The following is a 21,717-nucleotide window of genomic DNA, read 5'->3' as shown; positions in this document are numbered from 1 at the left end:
GGCCCTCAGGAAAGAGGGCGTGCTTGTATACCCATACCTGAATGACTGGCTGATTCGAGCAGTCGGAAGACCTTTGCAAACAGGTGGTGGAGATAGTGATGCATCGCTTGCAGTCATTGGGTTGGATAATGAACTTTATCCAAGAACCAGCTTCTCCTCTCCCAGGTGTTGCGTCCGTCAGTCTCAGACGGCTTCACCCGACATGCCTCACCTCTATTTCAGCCTTCTCCACCAGCCTCGGGAGAATGGCAACCGTAGTGTCGCCATGCCGCACTCTCCGGCTTCCCCGGAGCGGCTCTGGTGCGGCGTCCCGCCATGTTGACCTGAGGCCTCCTAGGGCGCGTGCGCCTCACATCTTGTAGCAGTGTTGGCACAAACCTTGGGGGCATCCCCCTCAAGTGATGTCACTGCTTCCGTATTCTAAAGGTTGCCCATTTGATGACTCTCGCCAAGTTAGCAACAGATTGGATTCACTCTGGTCTGAAGCTGCTCAGCTGCTTCTACTCTGATGGAAGCCACCTTCACCCTCTGGGGTTCTACTAACCGGGGTACCCGCTCCTCGGGGGCCCTTTGCTTATTTCCAGGTGCCTATCCTAAATACAGGTACTCGCTCCTCGAGGGCCTGTGTGTCTATCCTGGTGCCTGCTACCAATTTTTCAACCTGCTGGAACACTACTTATCAGCTACAGAGAGTGAGTACAACTTCTCCCAGTCTGTCCATCTACAGCTCCTCGCTGCTCATCTGCATCGGGCCCTACACCACCATTGTGGAACGGGTCTCCTCTGCCGAGGATTACAGACTGTTAATACCTATCCTCTCTCTACTGCTCATTGGGAACTCTATCTACTCAGTTACCAGGGAGTGTGTTATAACATCTGCCAGTCTGTCTCTCCTACAGTGCCTTACTGGACATCTGCATCGGGGCCTTACACCACCATTGTGGGATGGCTCTCCTATGCCAAGGATCACAGACTGTTGCTACCTAATCTACTCTCTACTGCCACCTCTGGTGGACCACACTAGCTGTATAATAAGATATATTCTCTGTGTTTGTACATCTGAGTCTAGCCCTGTGCTTCAGTTCCCTACGGGGCTCCTCCCCATAGGAGATACCAACACTGTTGCCCCTGAGAATCCACCAAACACCTCGATATCATAACACCAGGTATTGGAATTTCTGGGAGCACGTTTCGATATCTGATTGGGGAAGGTTTTTATCATGGGACAGCTCATGCTCACGTTGTAGTCCCAGGTGTGGGATCTTTTACAGGCCCGTGTACCCAGGGTTTGGGACTACTTGCAGGTTCTTGGCTCCATGGCATCTTTCTTGGAACTCGTTCTCTGGGTATTTGCTCATATGCACCCACTTCAACAGGCATTGCTATCCCACTGGGATCCAGTATCAAGCAGTTTGATCTCCCTCTACCGCTTACTGAGTCAGCAAGATCCAGTCTGACCTGGTGGCTTTTTCACTGCCATTTGAGCCATGGGGTAAACTTGGAAGTTCCTCAGTGGATGGTGGAAACTACCGATGCCAGCCTCTCTGGTTGGGGAGCAGTCTTCCAGTCCCAGTCAGTCCAAGGTCAATGAACGTCGGAGGAAGTCTCTTGGTTCATCAATTATCTCGAGACAAGAGAGGTGCAGTTAGCACTCCAGGCATTTTTACCTCTGTTGCGCAACCGTCCTGTCAGGATTCTATCCAACAATGCGACGACAGTGGCCTACATCAACCGCCAGGGGGGGACCAAGAGTCTAGCGGTGGCTCAGGAAGCGGAGATGCTCATGTTTTGAGTGGAGCAGCATCTGTCTTGGATAGCAGCCTCCCACATTGCAGAGCTCGACCATGTGCACGCTGACTTTCTCAGCTGCCGGCAGATGGATCCCAAGAGAATAGGAACTTTCGAAAGAAGCGATGCGCCTCATTACCTGCAGATGGGGTGTTCTTCATATGGATCTAATGACGATTCAGTGCAATGCCAAGGCTCCTTGATTTTTCAGTTGCAGGAGAGAGCGAGGAGCAGAAGGGGTTGATGCCCTAGTTCTTCCTTGGCAAGCGACATTCTGATCTACATGTTTCCACCGTGGCCTCTGGTGGGCAAGATAGGAGAATAGAGGGTACATCCAGGAAAGGTAATCCTGGTGGCTCCAGAGTGGCCTTGGAGACCTTGGTTCGCGAATTTGGTCAATCTGGCGCTGGATAGTCCTTTGATGCTGGGTCATCTTCCGAACCTACTTCGTCAGAGACCCATATTTTTAGATCAGGCAGATTGCTTTTGTCTAGCGGCTTGGCTTTTGAGAGGCGGCGACTAAGAAAGAAGGTATATCCTGAGGATGTCATTACTACTCTGCTGCAGGCTCGTAATACTTCTACTTCTCTGGCGTTTGTCAGAGTGTGGAGGATTTTCGAGTCTTGGTGTACTGATCAAAAGATTGATCCGAGGTGAGCGTCAGTGGCGCGGACCCTGGCTTTTCTGCAGAAAGGGTTGACAAAGGGTTTGTGGTTCAACACCCTAAGAGTTCAGGTTGCAGCTCTGAGCTGTTTTTGTGGCCAAATTCATGGGAAACCTCTGGTGTCTCATCCGGATGTGGTGCATTTTCTCAGGGGGGGCGAAGCATTTGTGGCCTCCTATGTTGGTGTGTCCCTCCTTGGAATCTTAATTTGATTCTCAAAGGCATGTGTGTGGTGCCTTTTGAGCCTCTCAAAAGGGCTACCTTAAAGGATCTCAAATTGAAGGTGTTTGTTCCACCAGTAGGTAGGGATGGATAAACCCACTCATCTGAACTGATCCGTGGTACTTCAGGAATGAAAATTAGCAGGTAAGAACCAATTTTCCTTTATTCTTTTCTTTCCATAGTAAAACCTGCTTATTTTTGCTTTTGTTGGTAATATTTTCAAAATACTGCAGTGGGTTACAGTATAGAGACCATTTTTCAGCCTTCCTGCAGAACTTGCAGATCCCAGTTGCAAGCCAGTTTTCAAAGGGAATCTCTCTTCCCCAGCAGAGCGCATATATACCCAGAGAGTTTGCAAGTGCAAACTCCCCAGTGGGAGTTAAAAATAAATTCAGCAACTCTATTTTTCCCCTCAAAGAGGGTGGGTGCATTTTTCAAAGTGGCTTTCTTCGTGGTTACTCATTTGCCTGCAGAGAATCCAGTTGAAAATTGTTCCCATATGGGAAGTCCATAATAATGTTAACTGTAATGACAAAGTTTTAGTCACAGAATCCTAATTTGGGATTACCACTTACCGTAAAGTCAGCGTGTAGCTTTGATTCTTGTACAGTAGAATTATGCATGGAGGACAGGCCTAGGTGCCTTGAAGCAAGATTTCATTATTTGTTATATCTGTTCAGAAGAGGAGCATTTCATATGAGCATTGAACCTCACTGTTGTCAATTTTGGTGAAGTCACCAAACTGCCTTTGAGTTGGGATTTTTCAAAACTGTAATAATGCAGATTTTCACCATGTTCCCTCTAAGAGGGCAATTTTGTAACATCACAAATAACTTATGTGGCAGATACATGCATAAGTTATATTGATTTTTTTCAAATGGGATGTTCGCATGTACATTCACTTTTGAAAATTATCCCACCAAAAGTTCCTGCATAAGTTCCATCTAATACCTGGAGCACATACATTTCCCATGTAAAATTATGCAAATACTTTTTCAAATTTAAAAGGATGCTGTAAGTGAAAACTCTGCCCCAGCCCAATTCCCAGGATCAGCACAGCATCTGCACAGTCCGGATCGAGGTATATGCAAAACCCATTTAGAGAAACTGCGCCAGGTAAACTTCTGCACGAATGTGACACAAGTCTAAGCTTACCTTCACATTGGGTAGGAAATTTTATGAAGCTCCATTTCTGTGCATAAAATTGTTTTCTCCATAGATAGGCAGGATAAGCTCAGCCACACAAGTGGGTGATAACATCCAATGGTGCCGAGACAGAAAATCAGAATTCAGAAACACCAAGAACATCTTTCTGAGCATGCATAGACCTGCCATGCGAGTCTCCTCTCTTTCTGTTCTGCCCTTCTGAACGGAAGTGAAATTGCTCTCAAATCTTTTTCCAGCCGCTTGTTGGTTTTTACAAATATTTCTTTTTTTCTCTTTTACTATTCTTTTTTTTTTATTTTATTGATTTATTTAGTTCAGTACGTCACCTAAAAAAATATTAATTCCATTTCTTTTTTGGCATAAGCCCAAAAAACATTTTTTTTTTTTAAACATTGAATTTGAAATTGCTTGAGTATTTTTCAAAATGTCTAAGTGAAAACTGTGATTTAAGAGATGTCCTATGTCAAGGTGAGTAACTCCAGTCCTCGAATGCCACAAATGGGTCTGGTTTTCAGGATATCCACAATGAATATGCATGAGATATATTTGCATGTACAGCCTTCATTGTATGCAAATATATCTCATACATATTCATTGTGGATATCCTGAAAACCAGATCTATTTATGGCACTCAAGGACTGAAGCTGTCTACCTCCTGTCTTAAGAAGATGTGTCTGACTGAATTTCATGATTGCTGTATGAGATGTGTCAGGACTTTGCACAATGTGGCAAACTGCACTCATTGTGCATGCTTGCCTTCAGGGCCAAGAGATCCATGAGCTACACACTCTCTGCAACTTTTTAAAATCACCTTACTCTTCTGCAAAGAAGAGAGAGTCAATATCTGCAGAGGAACCTTCACCCAGGTCAAGAAGGTAGAGTCTTCTCATGCTCTGAGCCATGACTCTGCACAGTCTCTGTGCAAATGCAGCGCCCCTGCCAGTAAAAAGGGAAGTAAGTCACATTCTTTGGCACCAGAGGGAACTGGCACGGACAAAGAGAAAGGCAGCTGCTATGCTTTGCCAAGGATCAACAGCACAGTAAAACATGAAAAGTCCTCTGAGGCATGTAGCACAGAAAGAAGATCAGTACGGGAGTGGTCGCTGTCAACTAAGTCTCTATTCGGCACACACAGTAAGCTGGTGCAATCAATTAGAATTGGCACTGGTGCCTCATCAGCGTTCATATATTTCCTTTGGCATTTAGTAGTCCAAAAAGACTGGAAATACTCTAACAAAAGGTTTGCCAAAAGGAGAACAGACCTCAGTGAAAATACAAATTGGATGATTCCTCTTTGGCAATTCCTCCTGTTCCAATGTAAGATATCCCTTCTAAGGAAAATGTGGAAAGAAGGCTCAGTTCTTTCCAGTGCTTCGCTCTGTTTGTCAGAAGGCGAACAGTCTACAGGTCTTCCATCTGATCCTTCCCCTCAGCAGATATGCTAACTTTGTGCAGAAGATGGCAAACTAAATTCTTCCAAATTGCAGAAAGAATCATAACCTAGAGAATATATCTTTGCTTCATATAAATACATTCTCTTAACTAGGTAGGTAGTTGCAGTTCCAGTACACAGGCTACTTCAGGAACTACAGGTCAGAATGGTCCACTTATTATGCATATTTATCAATGCCCCTTATTTTCCTCCAAGTTTTCAGCCTCAGCCTCCCGTTTGTGTTGGTGAGGCCATGGTGAGCATGGCTTTTACCTGCATGTATGGTGGGATTTTGGCAGAAGGTGGGGCGTCTTATTGGCTGCTCTCTCTCCATAAACTCAGGGTTGTACCTCCTGGGGATGTGGTGGGATCAACGGTTTGATAAATATCAACGATTGTTGATGCAACAACTGTTACATGCTGCTCGTTTCACCATACACTGGAAATAGAAAACAGTGCCGACTTTGGAGAATTGGAAATCTGACTCACTTGATGGCCTTACTTGAGAAGTTGACTTTTTATGTTACGTGATAATGTTAAGCTGTATGATAAGATTTGAGATCCATACTGGAAATTTTATAATTCACAATAGCCGATATTGATCATCGTGTATATATTGTATTTTACGCAGATGTATACTTTGAACTGAGTGGTATATTTGTGCTCTGTGTATGTTCTGGCGTACTTAAACAGTTATGCATATATATATTTTTTTTTAAGCTCATTTAGTTGAGAGTGCTCATTTTTGTGGCTGAGCTTATCCTGCTTATCCATGGAGAAAGTTAAGTTGTTGATCTGTAACAATTAAATCAGCTTCACAAGCCCTCCTACTCCCCCTTTAGAGTTGAAGCTCAGTATGCTCTTAAGACTGAGGAGACTTGCGTGGCAGGCAGCTTTGCAAGAAAGTCTGCACGCTCAAAGGTTTTCTGAGTTCTGAGCGAGCTTTTCTATCTTGGTGCTATTGGATGATGTTGCTCACTTTTATGGTTATTTTATCCTGTTGACTATGGAGAACACCTGTTACAGGTAAGCAACTTAACTTCATATGTGAAAACGTGTTTGAAAATTACCCCCTAAATGTTTATTGCCTAGCATTTATTTGAGACTAATGACTAGTAATAGGCAATGGATGGTATTTCTGGCCAAAATAAAGCCAAACCCTATAATACAGAAGTTACTGCTGTACAAGAAAAATCAGGAGGATGTAAAAAAGGAACCATTCTCACACCTTTTTTTTTTTTTTTTATTAAAAGCTGCTACCAGTGATCAGGGTTTGGCCAGTCTGCATTCTCCCATCATAAAGTTTGTTGACTCCAGTGCATTTTATTTACATTGGAGATTGATTACATTCTTTATTTTGTCCCCAAATCAAATGTTTCAAGTGTTTGGGTCTCTGTATGGCACAGGCCTCATGGAGTCGTCTTGCTTCTCTCTGTAGTGGATAACATCTTGGTGCCTGAGAACCGTGCCCATCTTTCCCCAGAGGTGCAGTTGAAGGAGCTACTGGAGAAGCTGGACATGGTGAGCACTATGCGGTCAAGTGGTGCCCGGACCCGCCGTATCCGACTGCTGAGGCGCGAGATCAACAATCTTCGACAAAAAATGGCACAGCAGCAGAGCAAACCACTGACAAATGGAGAGGCCCCACTGCGGCTGGGAGAGGGCTTGGAGAAAGTGCAGGCAGGTGAACAGGACGAGGAAGCTGAGAAAGGTGAGAGGCAGAATCCCTGCAGGGATCAGAGCTTATCTTGCGCAAGAAGATTTTTTTATTTTTTTTTTTTTTCAGTAAAGAGATTTAGAGGTTATATTAGTTCTGCAGAAGACTGGATTCTTTGCAACTTAGATCAACATAAGAATTATCCAAAGATGTGAGAGTCTTCAAAACTACACAGGTAGTTACTGCATTTGAAAAAGAGTCAGAAGCTCATGTATATCATAGTCTGTGTGTAATTTTTATGTAGGTTCTGTTTTTTTTAATTGGAATGGTTTGACTGTAAAGTGTTGTTTTGGGCACGTCCCAAGCCTCAATCCAAAATGTAGGTCAGGGATACTTTCAAAACCTGATGTGAACTTTATATTCCCTGGACGTACCCGGATCAGTCCAGACTTCTGGGTTTTGCCCCCCCCCCTCTTGCAGATGGAGACAGAAGTTTAACAAACAACTCTGCCTTATCTAGGCTGGTGCCACCTACAGTCTGGCAGTATTCTTCTGTCTCCAGCAGGTGGAGGAAGTGCCAAACCTACAGTCTGAGTTAGGGCCTAGCTGTGCAGTTAGAGTTAGGCAAAAGTAATTAAAAAAAAAAAAAAAAATATATATATATATATATATATATATATAGTCAGGGACAGGTTTTTATTCTAAGGAGACAGACCGCAGTGTGTTCCTGCAGGTCGGGGTCTCCTGCCTCCCAGGGGGTTGTGAGGTTCTGAGGGGACCATCCTCCCTGGTTCCAGAGGCTGTATCTGTTGGGGGTTGAGGACCCAACCAACAACACTTATACTACTGGAGGTGATACCGGGGATCCCGGCTCACTCCCCCGAGTAGGTTCAGGACCCAGAGGCGCCGGACAGGTACTTTAAAAAAAAAAAAAAAAGTTTTACCGTCCTTTTTTATTTTTGCGCGCCTGTTCTCCGGGGTTTCCCCAATCACGATGGGGTGTTTTTTTCGCCGTGTTTTCGGGGAGCGGGGGGTTGTTTTGTTAGGCCTCCATGCCACGTCGGGCCTACGGCGTGCGGGGCTATCCAGAGACAGCTTGTGCACCACGTGTGTCTCCGGGGGCGAGGGCACCTTGGCAGCCCCGAAGGGGGTAGTACTTCGGGTCCAGACGGTGATGGGCACGTTTGGAGAGCTGCCGGGGACAATTCCAGCTCCGTTCCTCAGCAGTATGTGTCCGGACGCCATTTTGGGTTCCCCGAGGTCAGCAGCTCCGTCGGTAGGCGCCATTTTGCCTCCTTTCGCGCCTATGTTGTCTGCAGCGCAGGCTGTGCATGGAGAGGAGGCTGTTCCTCCCAGTTTGTCCCCGCAGCGCAGAGTCCCTGAGGGGGACGGGCGCGGAGGAGAACAGATTTCAGCCTGCAGATGCGGCTGTGGGGAAGGGGGATGACACATCTTCGGATTCGTTGTTCTCTTCAGATTTTGTTCTTCTCATGCATAAGGCCTTTAAGGCCCACAAGGCGGCAAAGAAGAGGCCTCTCATTCCGGACTCCCAGCCCCGGCCTCCTAAGCGGGCTCGGGCTCCGCAGGAAGCGAATTCCTTGCTAGAGCAGCGGCCGAAGCCCTTAAGAACCCCAGTGACTGATTCCGATTCGTCTTCGGAATCAGAGGATAAGGACAACAGGGACTTGCCCTCTCATCCCCTGAGGGGGGTGGAGGGAGACTCTGGAGGCCACAGGGAGGACTACGTGGAGCCCACGGGCCAGATGGTGATGATCCAAAGGTGGTCCGGCTTTTTTACAGGGATGAGCTATGACCTCTTATACCTGCTATTCTGGGGGAGCTAGGCATTCAGCTCCCTCAAGAGGAGTCTCGACTCGGCTCTACGGACCCTGTGGTGTTGGGGCTCCGGGGGCCTCCTACATCCTTCCCTTTCCATTTTTCAGCCACGGACTTACTTTTTAAGGAGTGGGTCACTCCGGACTTGTTACTGAAGGTGGCTAAAGCCATGGATAAGCTTTATCCCTTACCTGAGGAGGCCTTGGAACTTTTGAGGCTTCCTAAGGTGGATTCAGCTGTGACGGCAGTCACGAAGAAGACCACCATTCCGGTTACAGGGGGCACAGCCCTGAAGGACCCTCAGGATCGTAAGCTGGAAGTCCAGCTTAAAAAGATATTTGAAGTCTCCGCCCTGGTGATTCGGGCAGCGATATGTAGTAATTTTTCATTGCGAGCAGGTCTCAGTTGGGTCCAGCAGCTTCTTGCCAGTGAGTCCTTAACCCAGGAAGAAGCCCTACAGGTGGGGCGTCTGGAGGCTGTCATTGCCTACAGTGCGGATGCCTTTTATGATTTGCTTTGCACGTCTGCCAGGACCATGGTGTCGGCGGTGTCCGCTTGGCGTCTCTTGTGGCTCCGGAACTGGGCTGCGGACGTGTCTTCGAAAGCTCAGCTAGGTTCCTTGCCATTTAAAGGTAAGCTCCTTTTCGGCAAGGAGCTGGAGGACCTAGTCCAGTCCTTAGGCGAGAATAAGGGGCATCGCCTACTGGAGGATAAGCCGAAGTCGAGAGGAGCTTTCCCCTCCAGGTCTCGTTTTCGCGGAGGTCGACGGACCCGGACTTCCAGAGGATCGGTTTCTTCCTTTCGTCACAATGCCAGTAGACAGCAGTCCTACACTCCGTCCTTTCAGGGGTGGCGTTTCGGGAGACCTGGCTCTGGTCAGGGTGCGCCGGGTGGAAAGACCTCACAATGATGGACAGCTGGCTCATTCCTTGGTCCCAGTAGTGGGCGGCAGACTAACTCTGTTCTACGAGGAGTGGGCCAAAATAACGTCGGATCAGTGGGTCCTCTCTGTGATAAGACACAGTTACACATTAGATTTTGCATGTATGCCCCGCCAACGGTTCCTGGTCTCTCCCTGCGCCCAGGCACCAAAGCGCAGAGCAGTTCAAGAAACTCTGCAGTGGCTGCTCGAACTCGGAGCCATCATTCCGGTGCCGTCGGAGGAGCTTCGAAATGGCCGGTACTCCATTTATTTCGTGGTCCCCAAGAAAGAAGGAACTTTTCAACCCATTCTAGATCTCAAGCAGGTCAACAGATGTCTGCGGATTCCTCGATTCCGGATGGAAACACTAAGATCCGTCATTGCGTCGGTGAGACGAGGGGAGTTTCTGGCATCTCTGGATCTCACCGAAGCCTATCTGCATCCGAGCAGATCAGCAGCGTTTTCTACATTTCTCCATTCTGGGGCATCACTATCAGTTCCAGGCACTTCCGTTCGGTCTGGCCACGGCACCCAGAACTTTCACTAAGATTATGATAGTGGTGGCAGCACAGCTCCGCAAGGAAGGATATCTGGTCCACCCGTACTTGGACGATTGGTTCATCCGAGCAAAGTCTGAGGTGCATTGTCCGGAAGCGGTCCATTGGGTGCTACAGTTGCTACAAAACCTTGGTTGGGTAGTCAACCTGTCCAAAAGTCGACTGACTCCCTCACCGTCCCTGGAGTTTTTGGGAGCTTTGTTCAACATTCGTCCAGGCACTGTATCCCTCACGGGAGAGCGGGTGATCAAACTTCAAAGTCAGGTTCGGGCCTTGCTAGCCAAGTCTCCTCCAATAGTTTGGGATTATTTACAGGTGCTGGGTTCCATGACATCGACTTTGGAATTAGTTCCTTGGTCTTTCACTCATATGAGGCTTTTGCAATCCGCTTTACTCTCCTGCCTGAACCCAGTTTCAGAACAGTTTCGTATTCCATTGCCTCGACGGGATACGCTCGCTCCAGTCTGGCCTGATGGCTCAACCCAGACAACTTAAGGCGGGGAGTGCCTTTGGTAATTCCGGATTGGACAGATGCCAGCCTTTATGGCTGGGGTGCAGTTTGTCAGCGGACATCAGGGCAGGTGGTCCTCGCAGGAGGCTCGGTGGTCTATCAATCGTCTAGAGACCAGAGCGGTGAGGTTGGCTCTGCAGGCGTTTCTTCCATTTCTCCGAGGCATGTTGGTACGCATCCTCTCCGACAATGCGACCACAGTGGCTTATATCAACCGTCAGGGAGGCACAAGGAGTCACGGTGGCTGATCTCTTGGGCGGAACGGAACTTGTTCAGCATAGCGGCCTCCCACATTGCCAGGGTCGACAACGTTTGAGCGGACTTCCTCAGTTGCCATTGAATAGATCCCGGAGAATGGGAGCTCGCGGAAGAAGCCTTCCATTGCATTTGTGCTCGTTGGGGAACACCCTGTGTGGTTCTGATGGCGACCTTCAGGAACACCAAGGCGCCACACTTCTTTGCCCGCCGCACGGAACCATGTGCAGAAGGCGTGGATGCTCTGGTTCTCCCCTGGCCGGTGGATGTCCTACTATATGTGTTTCCTCCTTGGCCACTCATCAGCCGAACTCTTCGCAGAATAGAAGTGCATCTGTCTGAGGTAGTTCTCGTCGCTCCCGAGTGGCCGAGAGGTCCATGATTCGCGGATCTGATCAATCTGGCCATCGACGGTCTGCTGAGATTTCCGGATCTGCTTGACCTTCTTCATCAGGGTCCGGTTTATTTCGATCAGGTCGAATGCTTTTGTCTAGCGGCATGGCTTTTGAGAGGAAACGTCTGAAGTCCCTGGGGTATTCGGATGCGGTGGTATCTACAATGTTGCAGTCCCGTAAGGTCTCCACTTCCTTGTCTTATGTCAGAGTCTGGAAGGTTTTTTATGCTTGGTGTCTCGCCAGGGGTGTTGTGTCTACCCAGGCGGGAGTCTCGGACGTCTTGAGTTTCCTTCAGGATGGTTTATCAAAGGGCTTGTCCTGGAGTTCCTTACGAGTACAGGTGGCCGCGATCAGTTCCTTGTACGATAACATACATGGGCTGAGCCTAGCGGCGCATCCGGATGTCTCCCAGTTTTTACGAGGTGTGAAGCATTTGAGACCACCTGTGCGGGAACAGTGTCCATCTTGGAATTTGAATTTGGTTCTTAAAGCCTTGTGTTTGGCACCTTTTGAACCTTTGCATAGGGCGACTTTGAAAGATCTCACCTTGAAGGTAGTCTTTTTGGTGGTGATTGCCTCAGCTCGCCGACTGTCGGAGCTTCAAGCATTGTCATATAGGGAACCCTTTTTGAGGATTTCTAATTCGGGCGTTTCCCTGCGTACGGTTCCATCCTTTCTTCCCAAGGTGGTGTCTTCTTTCCATTTGAATCAGTCAGTGGAGCTTCCAGCTTTCTCTGATCAAGACCGGTTGGACCCCGATTATAAGGAATTGAGGAAGTTGGATGTTCACCAACTTTGCTCCACTACTTGGAACTTACTAATGAATTCAGGGTGTCAGATCGTCTTTTTGTACTCGAGTGGACCTCGTCGGGGTAATATGGCTTCTAAAACCACGATAGCTCATTGGTTAAAATAGGCCATAAATTCTGCTTATTTGTTAAGCGGGCAGCTATTGCCTGTGGGCCTTCAGGCTCACTCTACTCGATCTCAAGCTGCTTCCTGGGCGGAAGGTCATCAGGTGTCGCCTGAGGAAATCTGTAGAACGGCTACGTGGAAGTCGCTCCACACCTTTGCTAGACATTACCGTTTGGATGTTCAGGCATCAGGGACATTCGGAGCAAGGGGTACTGCGTGCGTGCCTCTCCGGATCCCATCCCAAGTAAATAAAGCTCTGGTACATCCCAGGAGTCTGGACTGATCCGGGTATGTACAGGGAAAGGAAAATTAGTATCCTTACCTGATAATCTTCGTTCCTGTAGTACCATGGATCAGTCCAGAGTCCCACCCTATTTAGGGTCTTATCAGTTTGGAGAGTCCACGCTATTGTGTTCATGTCTAGTTCTTGCTTTTGCAGACCGGTTGCGTTATTCTGCAGCCCTTAGGTGCTGATCCCATTTGGGGGGTTACATGAGCCATTTTTTCCAGTTATTCGGTTACTATATATAGTTTGTGGTTTTTTATAATCCATTTTGCTTTGACATTAAGTAATACTGCCAGACTGAAGGTGGCACCAGCCTAGATAAGGCAGAGTTTGTTTGTTAAACTTGTCTTCATCTGCTAGAGGGGGGGCAAAACCCAGGAGTCTGGACTGATCCATGGTACTACAGGAACGAAAATTATCAGGTAAGGATACTAATTTTCCTTTCTGTTATATTCTCACAGTAGTCTAGACCAATTGGGCTGTTTCTAATAGAGGAATGTAATAAATGTGGGCCATCACTTGAGTGTGCTAGAGAGCTAAATATTCTGCTCCTCTCTCCGTACAACACAGCTCCTTTCTTCCAGTTGTAGCTCTTGTCTCAGTCGTTCCTGTTCATATCCCAGATCAGTCCAGACAAGTGGGTTTTGCATCCCTACCAGCAGATGGAGGCAGAGAATAAAAACCTTTTAGGCACTGCTACATAACCGAGAGTGCCACCTGCAGTCCCTCGGTATTTCTCTGTCTCCAGCAGATGGTAGAGGTGCAAACCTGCAGTCTATAAGTTAGAGTTAGGAAAGAAGACCGAATTTAGAAGAAGAGATTCTCCCTGAGATGTTAGGCACTTTCGTGGGCCATCCCTCAGGTACAACCAGGTGAGCAGGAGTATGGACTGATCTGTGGTACTACAGGAACGAAAATTAGCAGGTAAGAACCAATTTTCCTTTAAAGTTAAAAAAAAAAAAAATGACTAAGAAGAAGCAGGAGGCAGCGACCTGGAGGGACGGATGGCTGATATGTGTTCAGCAGGAGTTGATATCGCCTTGGGGAGAGTGAGTAATAGGTCCTCTTCAGCTGGCATTTCGGGGAGGATGGCTCATGCCAGTGGCAGAAAGTTTTTGGCACGCACTGCTGGAGGATCACATGTGCATTGCTAATGATGCCGACTTCTCAGCACGGGGGATCCTGCAGGGCGTGTGGTGCACATTCTGGGCGGCTTAATTTGGCCCCGCTCTGCAAAGACTCTTCATCTGGGGGAGAGGGAACTTCCATGGAGGCAGTCAGCAGGAAACGAGTCACTAGATCGGCAGGGCCCACAACAGAGGTCCCTGGAGGGAGTCAGAATATAGTGCATGGCTCTGAGGCATGCAGTAGGAAACAGGCTGTTCCCAGGGAGTCTAAGGACTCTCCTCTACTTTCTCCCATGGTGCAAACAACATCGGAGTACCAGGGTGAGGAGGGAGAGTGCAGGCCCAGGAATCCGCGGATTTGGGAGATATTTCAGCGGATTTTATCCTGCTCCTCCATAGGGCCTATTTGCCTAGTAAGAGAGCAGGGGGGAAGCAGCCCCTGGATCAGCAGCCGCATCATTTTTTCAAGAGGGAAAAGATGGCCCCATCTGGGTGTTTGCTCATCGCCTGGGTCTTGGATAGTCTTCAGTACAGGGCAAGGGCAATTCTAGTGATTTCATTGACTCGGATGACATACAGGAGGATCCAGTGAATAAGGGTCCCGTGAATGGCAATCCATATGGTGATCCGGATGCGGACAAGAACATCCCTCACCTGGAGGAGATACCAGTAGCAGAAGGAGATGACCCAAGGGTTGTCCGTTTGTTCAGGAAGGAGGAGTTGCAAACTCTTATTTCGCAGGTCCTGGACGAGTTAGGAAGTAAGATCACTTAAGAAGACTGGGATAATGAAGGGATGCACCCGCTTCTGGATGGACTGCGGGGTCCACCTAAGTCTTTCCCATTCCCCTAGAAAGTGAAAACGTTAGTGAATCGGGAGTGGGATTCTCCTGAGGTGGGTCTTAAGGTTGGCAGGGCAATGGCAAAGTTATACCCTTTAATGAGAGAGACCTTGGAACTGTTGGGGCTTCCCAAAGTAGATACTGCAGTCTTGGTAGTGACCAAAAAGACGACCACCTCAGAAGCGGGTTTGGCCGCACTGAGGGATGCGCAGAATTATAAACTGGAGATTCAGTTACAGAGAATGCTTGAGGTTTTCGCTTTGAGTCTTTGTGCGTGATATGTGGTAGTATGTTGCAGAGGGCCTGTTTATGCTGGGTGCAGCAAGCTCAGGAAAAGGATTCCTCCCATACAGCCAATTCCATATAGGCAGCCCGGTTGGTAGCCTTGCGTGGTGGATGTGATGTATGATTTGGTTCACTCATCTGCCAGAAGTATAGTTGCAGCTCACAGGCTCTTGTGGTTGCAGAACTGGTAAGCAGATATGTGGTCCAAGTCTCAGCTCTGAAATCCTCTTTTTAAGGGGAAGCTTCTGTTCGGGGAGGATTTGGATCAGCTGATGAAACATCTGAGAGAGTCAAAGGGGAATAGATTGCTGGAGGATAAAAAGAATGGCAAGAAGAGTTTTCAGTCCCATCCCCGTTTTAGGGATACGAGGAGGTTTCATTCCAGCAAGAGTTATTCAGGTTCAGAGCAAAGGCAAACCTCAAAGACAGCAGTTCTTTTGAGGTGCTCGCAGACCCTTCAGGGATTCTTCCGGTCAGGGGGCCGGAGGAGGAAAATCTGCGCAATGAAGTCAGGACTGTCCATTCTTCTGTAGAAGCTGTGGTGGGAAGATTAGCCTGCTTTTACGGGGAGTGGATCAAGGTCACGTTGGACCAATGAGTTCTAGACGTGATAAGAGACCTTTACGCCTTAGAATTTTCGCACCCAGAGATGCCGTCCTAGAGTCTCACTGCTCATCCCAAAGCAAGTGAGAGGCAGTGCAAGATACACTGCTTCGGTTGCAAAGACTAGAAGCAATTGTTCTAGTACTACCAGCCAAGCAGGGACAGGGGCGGTACTCAATTTATTTCGTGATCCCAAAAAAAGACTGCACTTTTCAGCCCATTCTAGATCTCCAGAAAGTCAATTTGGTATTATGGGTCCCGTGTTTTTGCATGGAGCATTGCAAATAGTGATAGTGGTCCACAAAGGGGAGTTTCTGGCATCATTGGACCTGACAGAGGCCTATTTACATATTCCCATTCGCGCAGAGCATCGGAAGATTATGAGGATCATGGTGTTAGAGCAGCACTTCCTATTTCAGGCTCTTCCTTTCAGGCTTGCAACAGTGCCGCAAACTTTCACGAAGGTGATGTGGTGGTGGTCGCGGCGGCTGTGAGAAGGGAGGGGATTTGAGTTTACCCTTATCTGGAAAACTGGCTCATTCAAGCAAAGTCAATGGAGGAATGCTATCATTTGATTTGGCGGGTCATGGAGAGGTTGCGACCGCTGGACTGGGTGATAAACCTGTCAAATAGTCATCTAGTGCCGGCCCTGTCGTTGGAGTACCTGGGACCGTGTTTTGATACCCAGCTTGGCAGGGTGTTCTTGACTTCAGTCGCAAGTGACTCACCTGTTGCGTCCCTCGGTGCCAGGGTCTGGGATCATTTACAGGTGCTGGACTTGGTGCCCTGGGTATTTGCCCATATTCAGACTGACATCGGTCAGAGATAGAGCAATATCTCTCGCAGGGCCCAAGCTATGGAATATGTTTCCGACAGAACAAAGGCTAGAAACTAAATTCAAGGATTTCAGGAAAATGCTCAAAACATGGCTTTTTAATCAAGCTTTTAAGGATGGCATAGGCTAAGCAAACTTGGCATAATTTTTTACATGCATTTACACACACTTGAACTGTGCTACGACAAATTGGATTGTTACATTTTTATTTGGTTTGTTACAACTATCTTTTAATTTTATTTATTGTTACTTTTAATACTGTAATAAGAATAGTAGTTTATGTTAAAATATTGTTTTATGTGTAACATTTTAATTGTACTGAATTTTTATTATTAATTTATCCTATGAATTTTGATTTTATATTTAATGTAATTACTGTAAACCGATGTGACTGTAATTTCCAAACACCAGTATAGAAAAATTTAACAAACAAATAAATAAATAAATAAATATGCATCCCCTACAGAGAGCACCTTTGTCCTATTAGGATCCATTGTCAGAGGAGTATCATTGGCCTTTGCCACTGCTGGTGGACTCCGGATCCAGTCTCTTTGGTGGCTGTCACATTGCAATTTGGAAAAGGGAGTGGATTTCGAAGCTCCAGGCTAGGTGATGGTGACCACGGATGCCAGCGTCAAGGGTTGGGGGATGGTCTGTCAGGGGCAGACGGCTCAGGGTTTTTGGTCTCTGGCGAAGCATCCTGGTTCATCAATCGACTGGAAACAAGAACATAAGAACATGCCATACTGGGTCAGACCAAGGGTCCATCAAGCCTAGCATCCTGTTTCCAACAGTGGCCAATCCAGGCCATAAGAACCTGGCAAGTACCCAAAAACTAAGTCTATTTCATGCTACTGTTGCTAGTAATAGCAGTGGCTATTTTCTAAGTCAACTTAATTAATAGCAGGTAATGGACTTCTCCTCCAAGAACTTAACCATCCTTTTTTAAACACAGCTACACTAACTGCACTAACCACATCCTCTGGCAACAAATTCCAGAGTTTAATTGTGCGTTGAGTGAAAAAGAGCTTTCTCCGATTAGTTTTAAATGTGCCACATGCTAACTTCATGGAGTGCCCCCTAATCTTTCTATTATCCGAAAGAATAAATAACTGATTCACATTAACCCGTTCTAGACCTCTTATGATTTTAAACATCTCTATCATATCCCCCCCTCAGCCGTCTCTTCTCCAAGCTAAAACGTCCTAACCTCTTTGGTCTTTCCTCATTTGGTCGCCCTTCTCTAAACCTTTTCCATCGCAACTATACCTTTTTTGAGATGCGACGCCCAGAATTGTACACAGTATTCAAGGTGCGGTCTCACCATGGAGCGATACAGAGGCATTATGACATTTTCTGTTTTATTCACCATTCCCTTTCTAATAATTCCCAACATTCTGTTTGCTTTTTTGACTGCCGCAGCACACTGAACCGACGATTTCAATGTGTTATCCACTATGACACCTAGATCTCTTTCTTGGGTGGTAGATCCTAATATGGAACCTAACATTGTGTAATTATAGCATGGGTTATTTTTCCCTATATGCATCACCTTGCTCTTATCCACATTAAATTTCATCTGCCATTTAGATGCCCAATTTTACAGTCTCAGAAGGTCCAGTCTCAGAAGGGTGGTTTGCAGCGCACTGTTGTCGTTCCTTCCACTGGTCAGAGGAAGGATGGTGAGAATTTTCTCTGACAATGCGACAATAGCATATATTAATCGTCAGGGAGGGGCAAAGAGTCGCGGGAGCTGTTTGCCTGGGCAGAACAGCATCTCAAGAGAATAGCAGCATCGCATGTTGCAAGAGTGGACATCATGCAGACAGATTTCCTCAGCAGACAGCAGCTAGACCCGGGGGAATGGAAGTTGACCTCAGAGGCCAGGTGGGGCAGACCCCAGTTGGACCTGTGGTGTCGTGCGACAGTGCCAAGGCAACCCGCTTCTTCAGTCGCAGACAGGAGGTCAGGTCCAAGGGGATAGATGCTCTGGTTCTTCCGTGGCCAAGAGGGATCCTCCTGTACGTGTTTCCTCCTTGGCCTCTCTTAGGCTGTGTATTGCGGCACATAAAGGATCAACCAGGGAAGGTGGTTCTGGTGCCTCTGGAGTGGCCGCATTGTCCGTGGTTTGCAGATCTGGCATATCGTGCAGTAGACTGGCCTCAAGTTAATTCACCTACTGGGGTTGCTTCGGCAAGGACCCATCTTTTCAGATCGAGTGGATCACTTTTTTCTTGTGGCTTGGCTTTTGAGAGATGGTGCTTGCGTCTGAAAATGTATTTTGAGCCAGTTATTACCACCTTGCTTCAAACTAGTAGGCCTTCCACGTCTTTAGCGTATAGCAGAGTGTGGAAGGTGTTTGAGTCCTGGTATTTGAAGGAGGGTTTGGATCCATTACGTGTAGCCATCCCTCACATTTTGGCCTTTTTGCGACAAGGTTTGTTAAAGGGACTGGCCTATAACTCGCTTCACATGCAGATGGCAGTCTTGGGATGCCTTAGAGACCAAGGTTCAGGGGAGGTCGATGGTCTCCCATCCGAATGTAGTTTGTTTTCTGAAGGGGGTCAAGCACTTACATCCTCCAATGCATAAGTTGTGTCCGGAATGGAACTCTGGTTCTGTGGGTGCTATGTGAACCTCCATTTGAGCTTTGGCGGTGAGTGTCGGTGAAGGATCTCATCTTTAAAGATGGTTTTTCTGGTGACCATTTGTTCGGCCAGGTGGATTTCAGTACTTCAGGCTTTATTGTGTAGGGATCCTTTCCTGCGGATTGCAGACAATGGTGTGACGCTATGTACGGTTCCCTCCTTTTTACCGAAGGTTGTCTCCTCTTTTCATGTGAACCAGATGGCAGAGCTTTCGACTTTTCCAAATTTGTCATGGGAGGCGCCACATGCAAGGGAACTTTACCTTTTGGATGTTCGTCTGATTCTGTTGTGGTATCTTAAGATCACTAACAGTTTTTGTTGATCAGATCATCTCATTTTGTTCAGTGGAGCAAAGAAAGGATGTAAGGCATCTAAAGCCACAATTTCTTATTGGCTAAAGGAGACTATTTTTTCGGCCTATTTCTGTAAGGGTCTAGCGGCCCCAGAAGGGTTGTGAACACATTCTACTAGGGTGCAAGCGGCCTCCTAGGCAGAGTGTCATTTGGTTTTGCCTCAAGAGATATGTAGGGTCGCAACATGGTCTTCCCTTCACACTTCACCAGACATTACAGATTGGATGTCCAGGCACAGGAAGACGCGATGTTTGGTGAAAGTGTATTGCGAGCCAGTCTTTTGGGTTCCCGCACAGTGTAGGGGAGCTTGGGTACATCTAACTTGTCTGGACTGATCTGGGGTATGAATAGGAAAGGAAAATTGGTTCTTGCCTGTTAATTTTTGTTCCTGGAATACTACAGATCAGTCCAGAGGCCTGTCCGCTTGGATCCAAAAGACTGTGGTAGCTGCAATTAGGGTCTAATTCAGAGCATTCTACATGTAAATATGTTGACCCATTTGGCGCTAAACTCTTTTCAATTCCTTTTTGGATGAAAGGGCTTCAGTTCAGGGAGATCCAACCCTGGATTCTCTGTTCTCCCTAGAAGAGAAAGTTTGTTTGAGTTGCAAAGTTTTTCCTCTACGTTGACTTGGGCACAGGTCAGTGCTGAGAGACTGCAGGTTGCACTCTCGGTTACGTAGCAGTGCCTGAAAGGTTTTTATTCTCTGCCTCCATCTGCTGGTAGGGATGCAAAACCTACTTGTCTGGACTGATCTGGTATTCCAGGAACAAAAATTAGCAAGTAAGAAGACCTTTTCCTTTTGAAAATTTCAGACTTTGTGACAGCAGGACCCAACCACGGGATATGCCGGTCCTGCTTCTGTTAAGGTCACCAGATTACTGGTGTGCAAATCTAGGACACTTGTAGCCAGCAAGCAATTTAAAGCAATCTAAGGGGGAAATCCCCTATAATTTATTTTTTTTTAATTAGCAATTATTTCAAAACGTGCAGTTTCCTAATACCTAAGAAGCATATTCTTTAAGCTGTATTTTTTTTAAACTACAAAATATTAGAAACCCAGAGTTAATAAAAGGAAAATTGACAGATGGAAAATTCTTTTGATTTCTGAAGAAATAGGGCTGAGTTTGGACTGGATGTATTAACAGCCTGGTAATGTTTACAAATGATTCTCATTGCATTGTGGAAAATGCACTGTGAGAGGGCAGCTAGAGCTCTGCGCAACACCTACTGAAATCTGATTTGATTTGATTTCCATTTTCAATTTGTCAAACATGTTCACATAGAGGGTAATTTTCAAAAGGATTTACATGCTTAAAACTGGGTTTTACACGTGTAAATGCATTTTACGTGTGTAAGTGGGCATTTGAAAATTGCTACAATATATACTATTGAATTATCAATAGGTTTTATGCACATAAGTGCAGTTTCAGCGCGTAAATGGGCTTTTGAAAATTGCTACGATAGTATGTTACATTTACACGCGTAACTCCTTTGAAAATTACCTCCTTTGTCTTTAGCAGATGATACAAAGCCACCCATGCCCCCCATGCTGGAACCAACAGGACCCGCCCCCTCCCTTTCAGATCTGGATCCCGACCAGGACCCTCCGACCCTAAAGCCCATCAGTGAAAGCAGACTGCCAAACCGCCTGCAGAAGCGCCTGAAATCGGACAGCGAGCTTTTCGACAAGAAGGTGCTGCAGCGGGGAAGCCACGCCTTTCAGCGGCTGCTGAGTGATGGCGGTTTCAATGGACTAGCTCTTCAGGCTGCGGATACTGACTCTGGCCCTCCTTTCAGTGGTGTGGGCAGGCGCACATCTGTCCTTTTTAAAAAGACCAGGAATGGGGTGAAGTTGCAGAGGAACCTGGACTGCCCATTGGAGAATGGGGAGGATCATGGCCAGCTGTCCCTATCCAACGCAGAGGGCGAGCAACAAACGCGGAAGCGTCCCCAGAGCGGGAGTTGCAGTGACAGCGATGGGGAAAAGTCACCCAGGCAGTCAGGAGACTCAGGTGATTTTTGGAAGGTTTTAACTGGAAACATTCACAAAGCAGTTATAGTCAGGAAATTCTTGAACAAGCCTTTTTTTTTTTCCCAATCTTGACAGCAAAGAGCTTTTATTCTATTAACTGTCCATATTTTACTTTACCTCCTGTAGTGTTCTCATTCTAGTAAGCTTTGGCTTTTAGTATCTAATGAAAAACAACTTGTATATAAACTCTTATCTGATCTGGAACCTTAGAGGAAGTGCCACTTTCTTTAAAAACATGCATCTCTTACATCTCGCACCTCCGTAGTGGACTGCAAAGAAACAAGGTTAATCAAGGCTGGAAAAATATCTAGAAAAGTTAAACACCTGCCAAAACTTTAAGGAGTCAGAGAACATTTTTTCTTTACAGTTTATAAATTTTGAGG

General features: G+C 46.8%; 1 protein-coding gene across 7 annotated transcripts in view; it reads left to right on the top strand.

Moving 5' to 3' along the window:
- BRPF3 (bromodomain and PHD finger containing 3) overlaps positions 1–21,717 on the top strand; it is a 76,617-nt gene that overhangs the window by 40,014 nt on the left and 14,886 nt on the right. For 3 of the 7 annotated variants that reach the window (XM_029572927.1, XM_029572930.1, XM_029572932.1), the window contains exons 7-8: positions 6,712–6,984; positions 20,820–21,314. In XM_029572927.1, coding sequence (XP_029428787.1) covers positions 6,712–6,984; positions 20,820–21,314 — 768 coding nt within the window. The remainder of the gene's footprint in view (positions 1–6,711; positions 6,985–20,819; positions 21,315–21,717) is intronic. The other 4 variants (XM_029572928.1, XM_029572931.1, XM_029572929.1 and 1 more) reach the window with 3 other exon arrangements.

Source organism: Rhinatrema bivittatum, chromosome 12 (genome assembly GCF_901001135.1).
Source record: "Rhinatrema bivittatum chromosome 12, aRhiBiv1.1, whole genome shotgun sequence".
In the NCBI taxonomy this organism is placed as follows: domain Eukaryota; kingdom Metazoa; phylum Chordata; class Amphibia; order Gymnophiona; family Rhinatrematidae; genus Rhinatrema; species Rhinatrema bivittatum.
The sequence above is the reverse complement of the archived record's forward strand: the minus strand, read 5'-3'. Positions and strand labels throughout refer to the sequence as shown.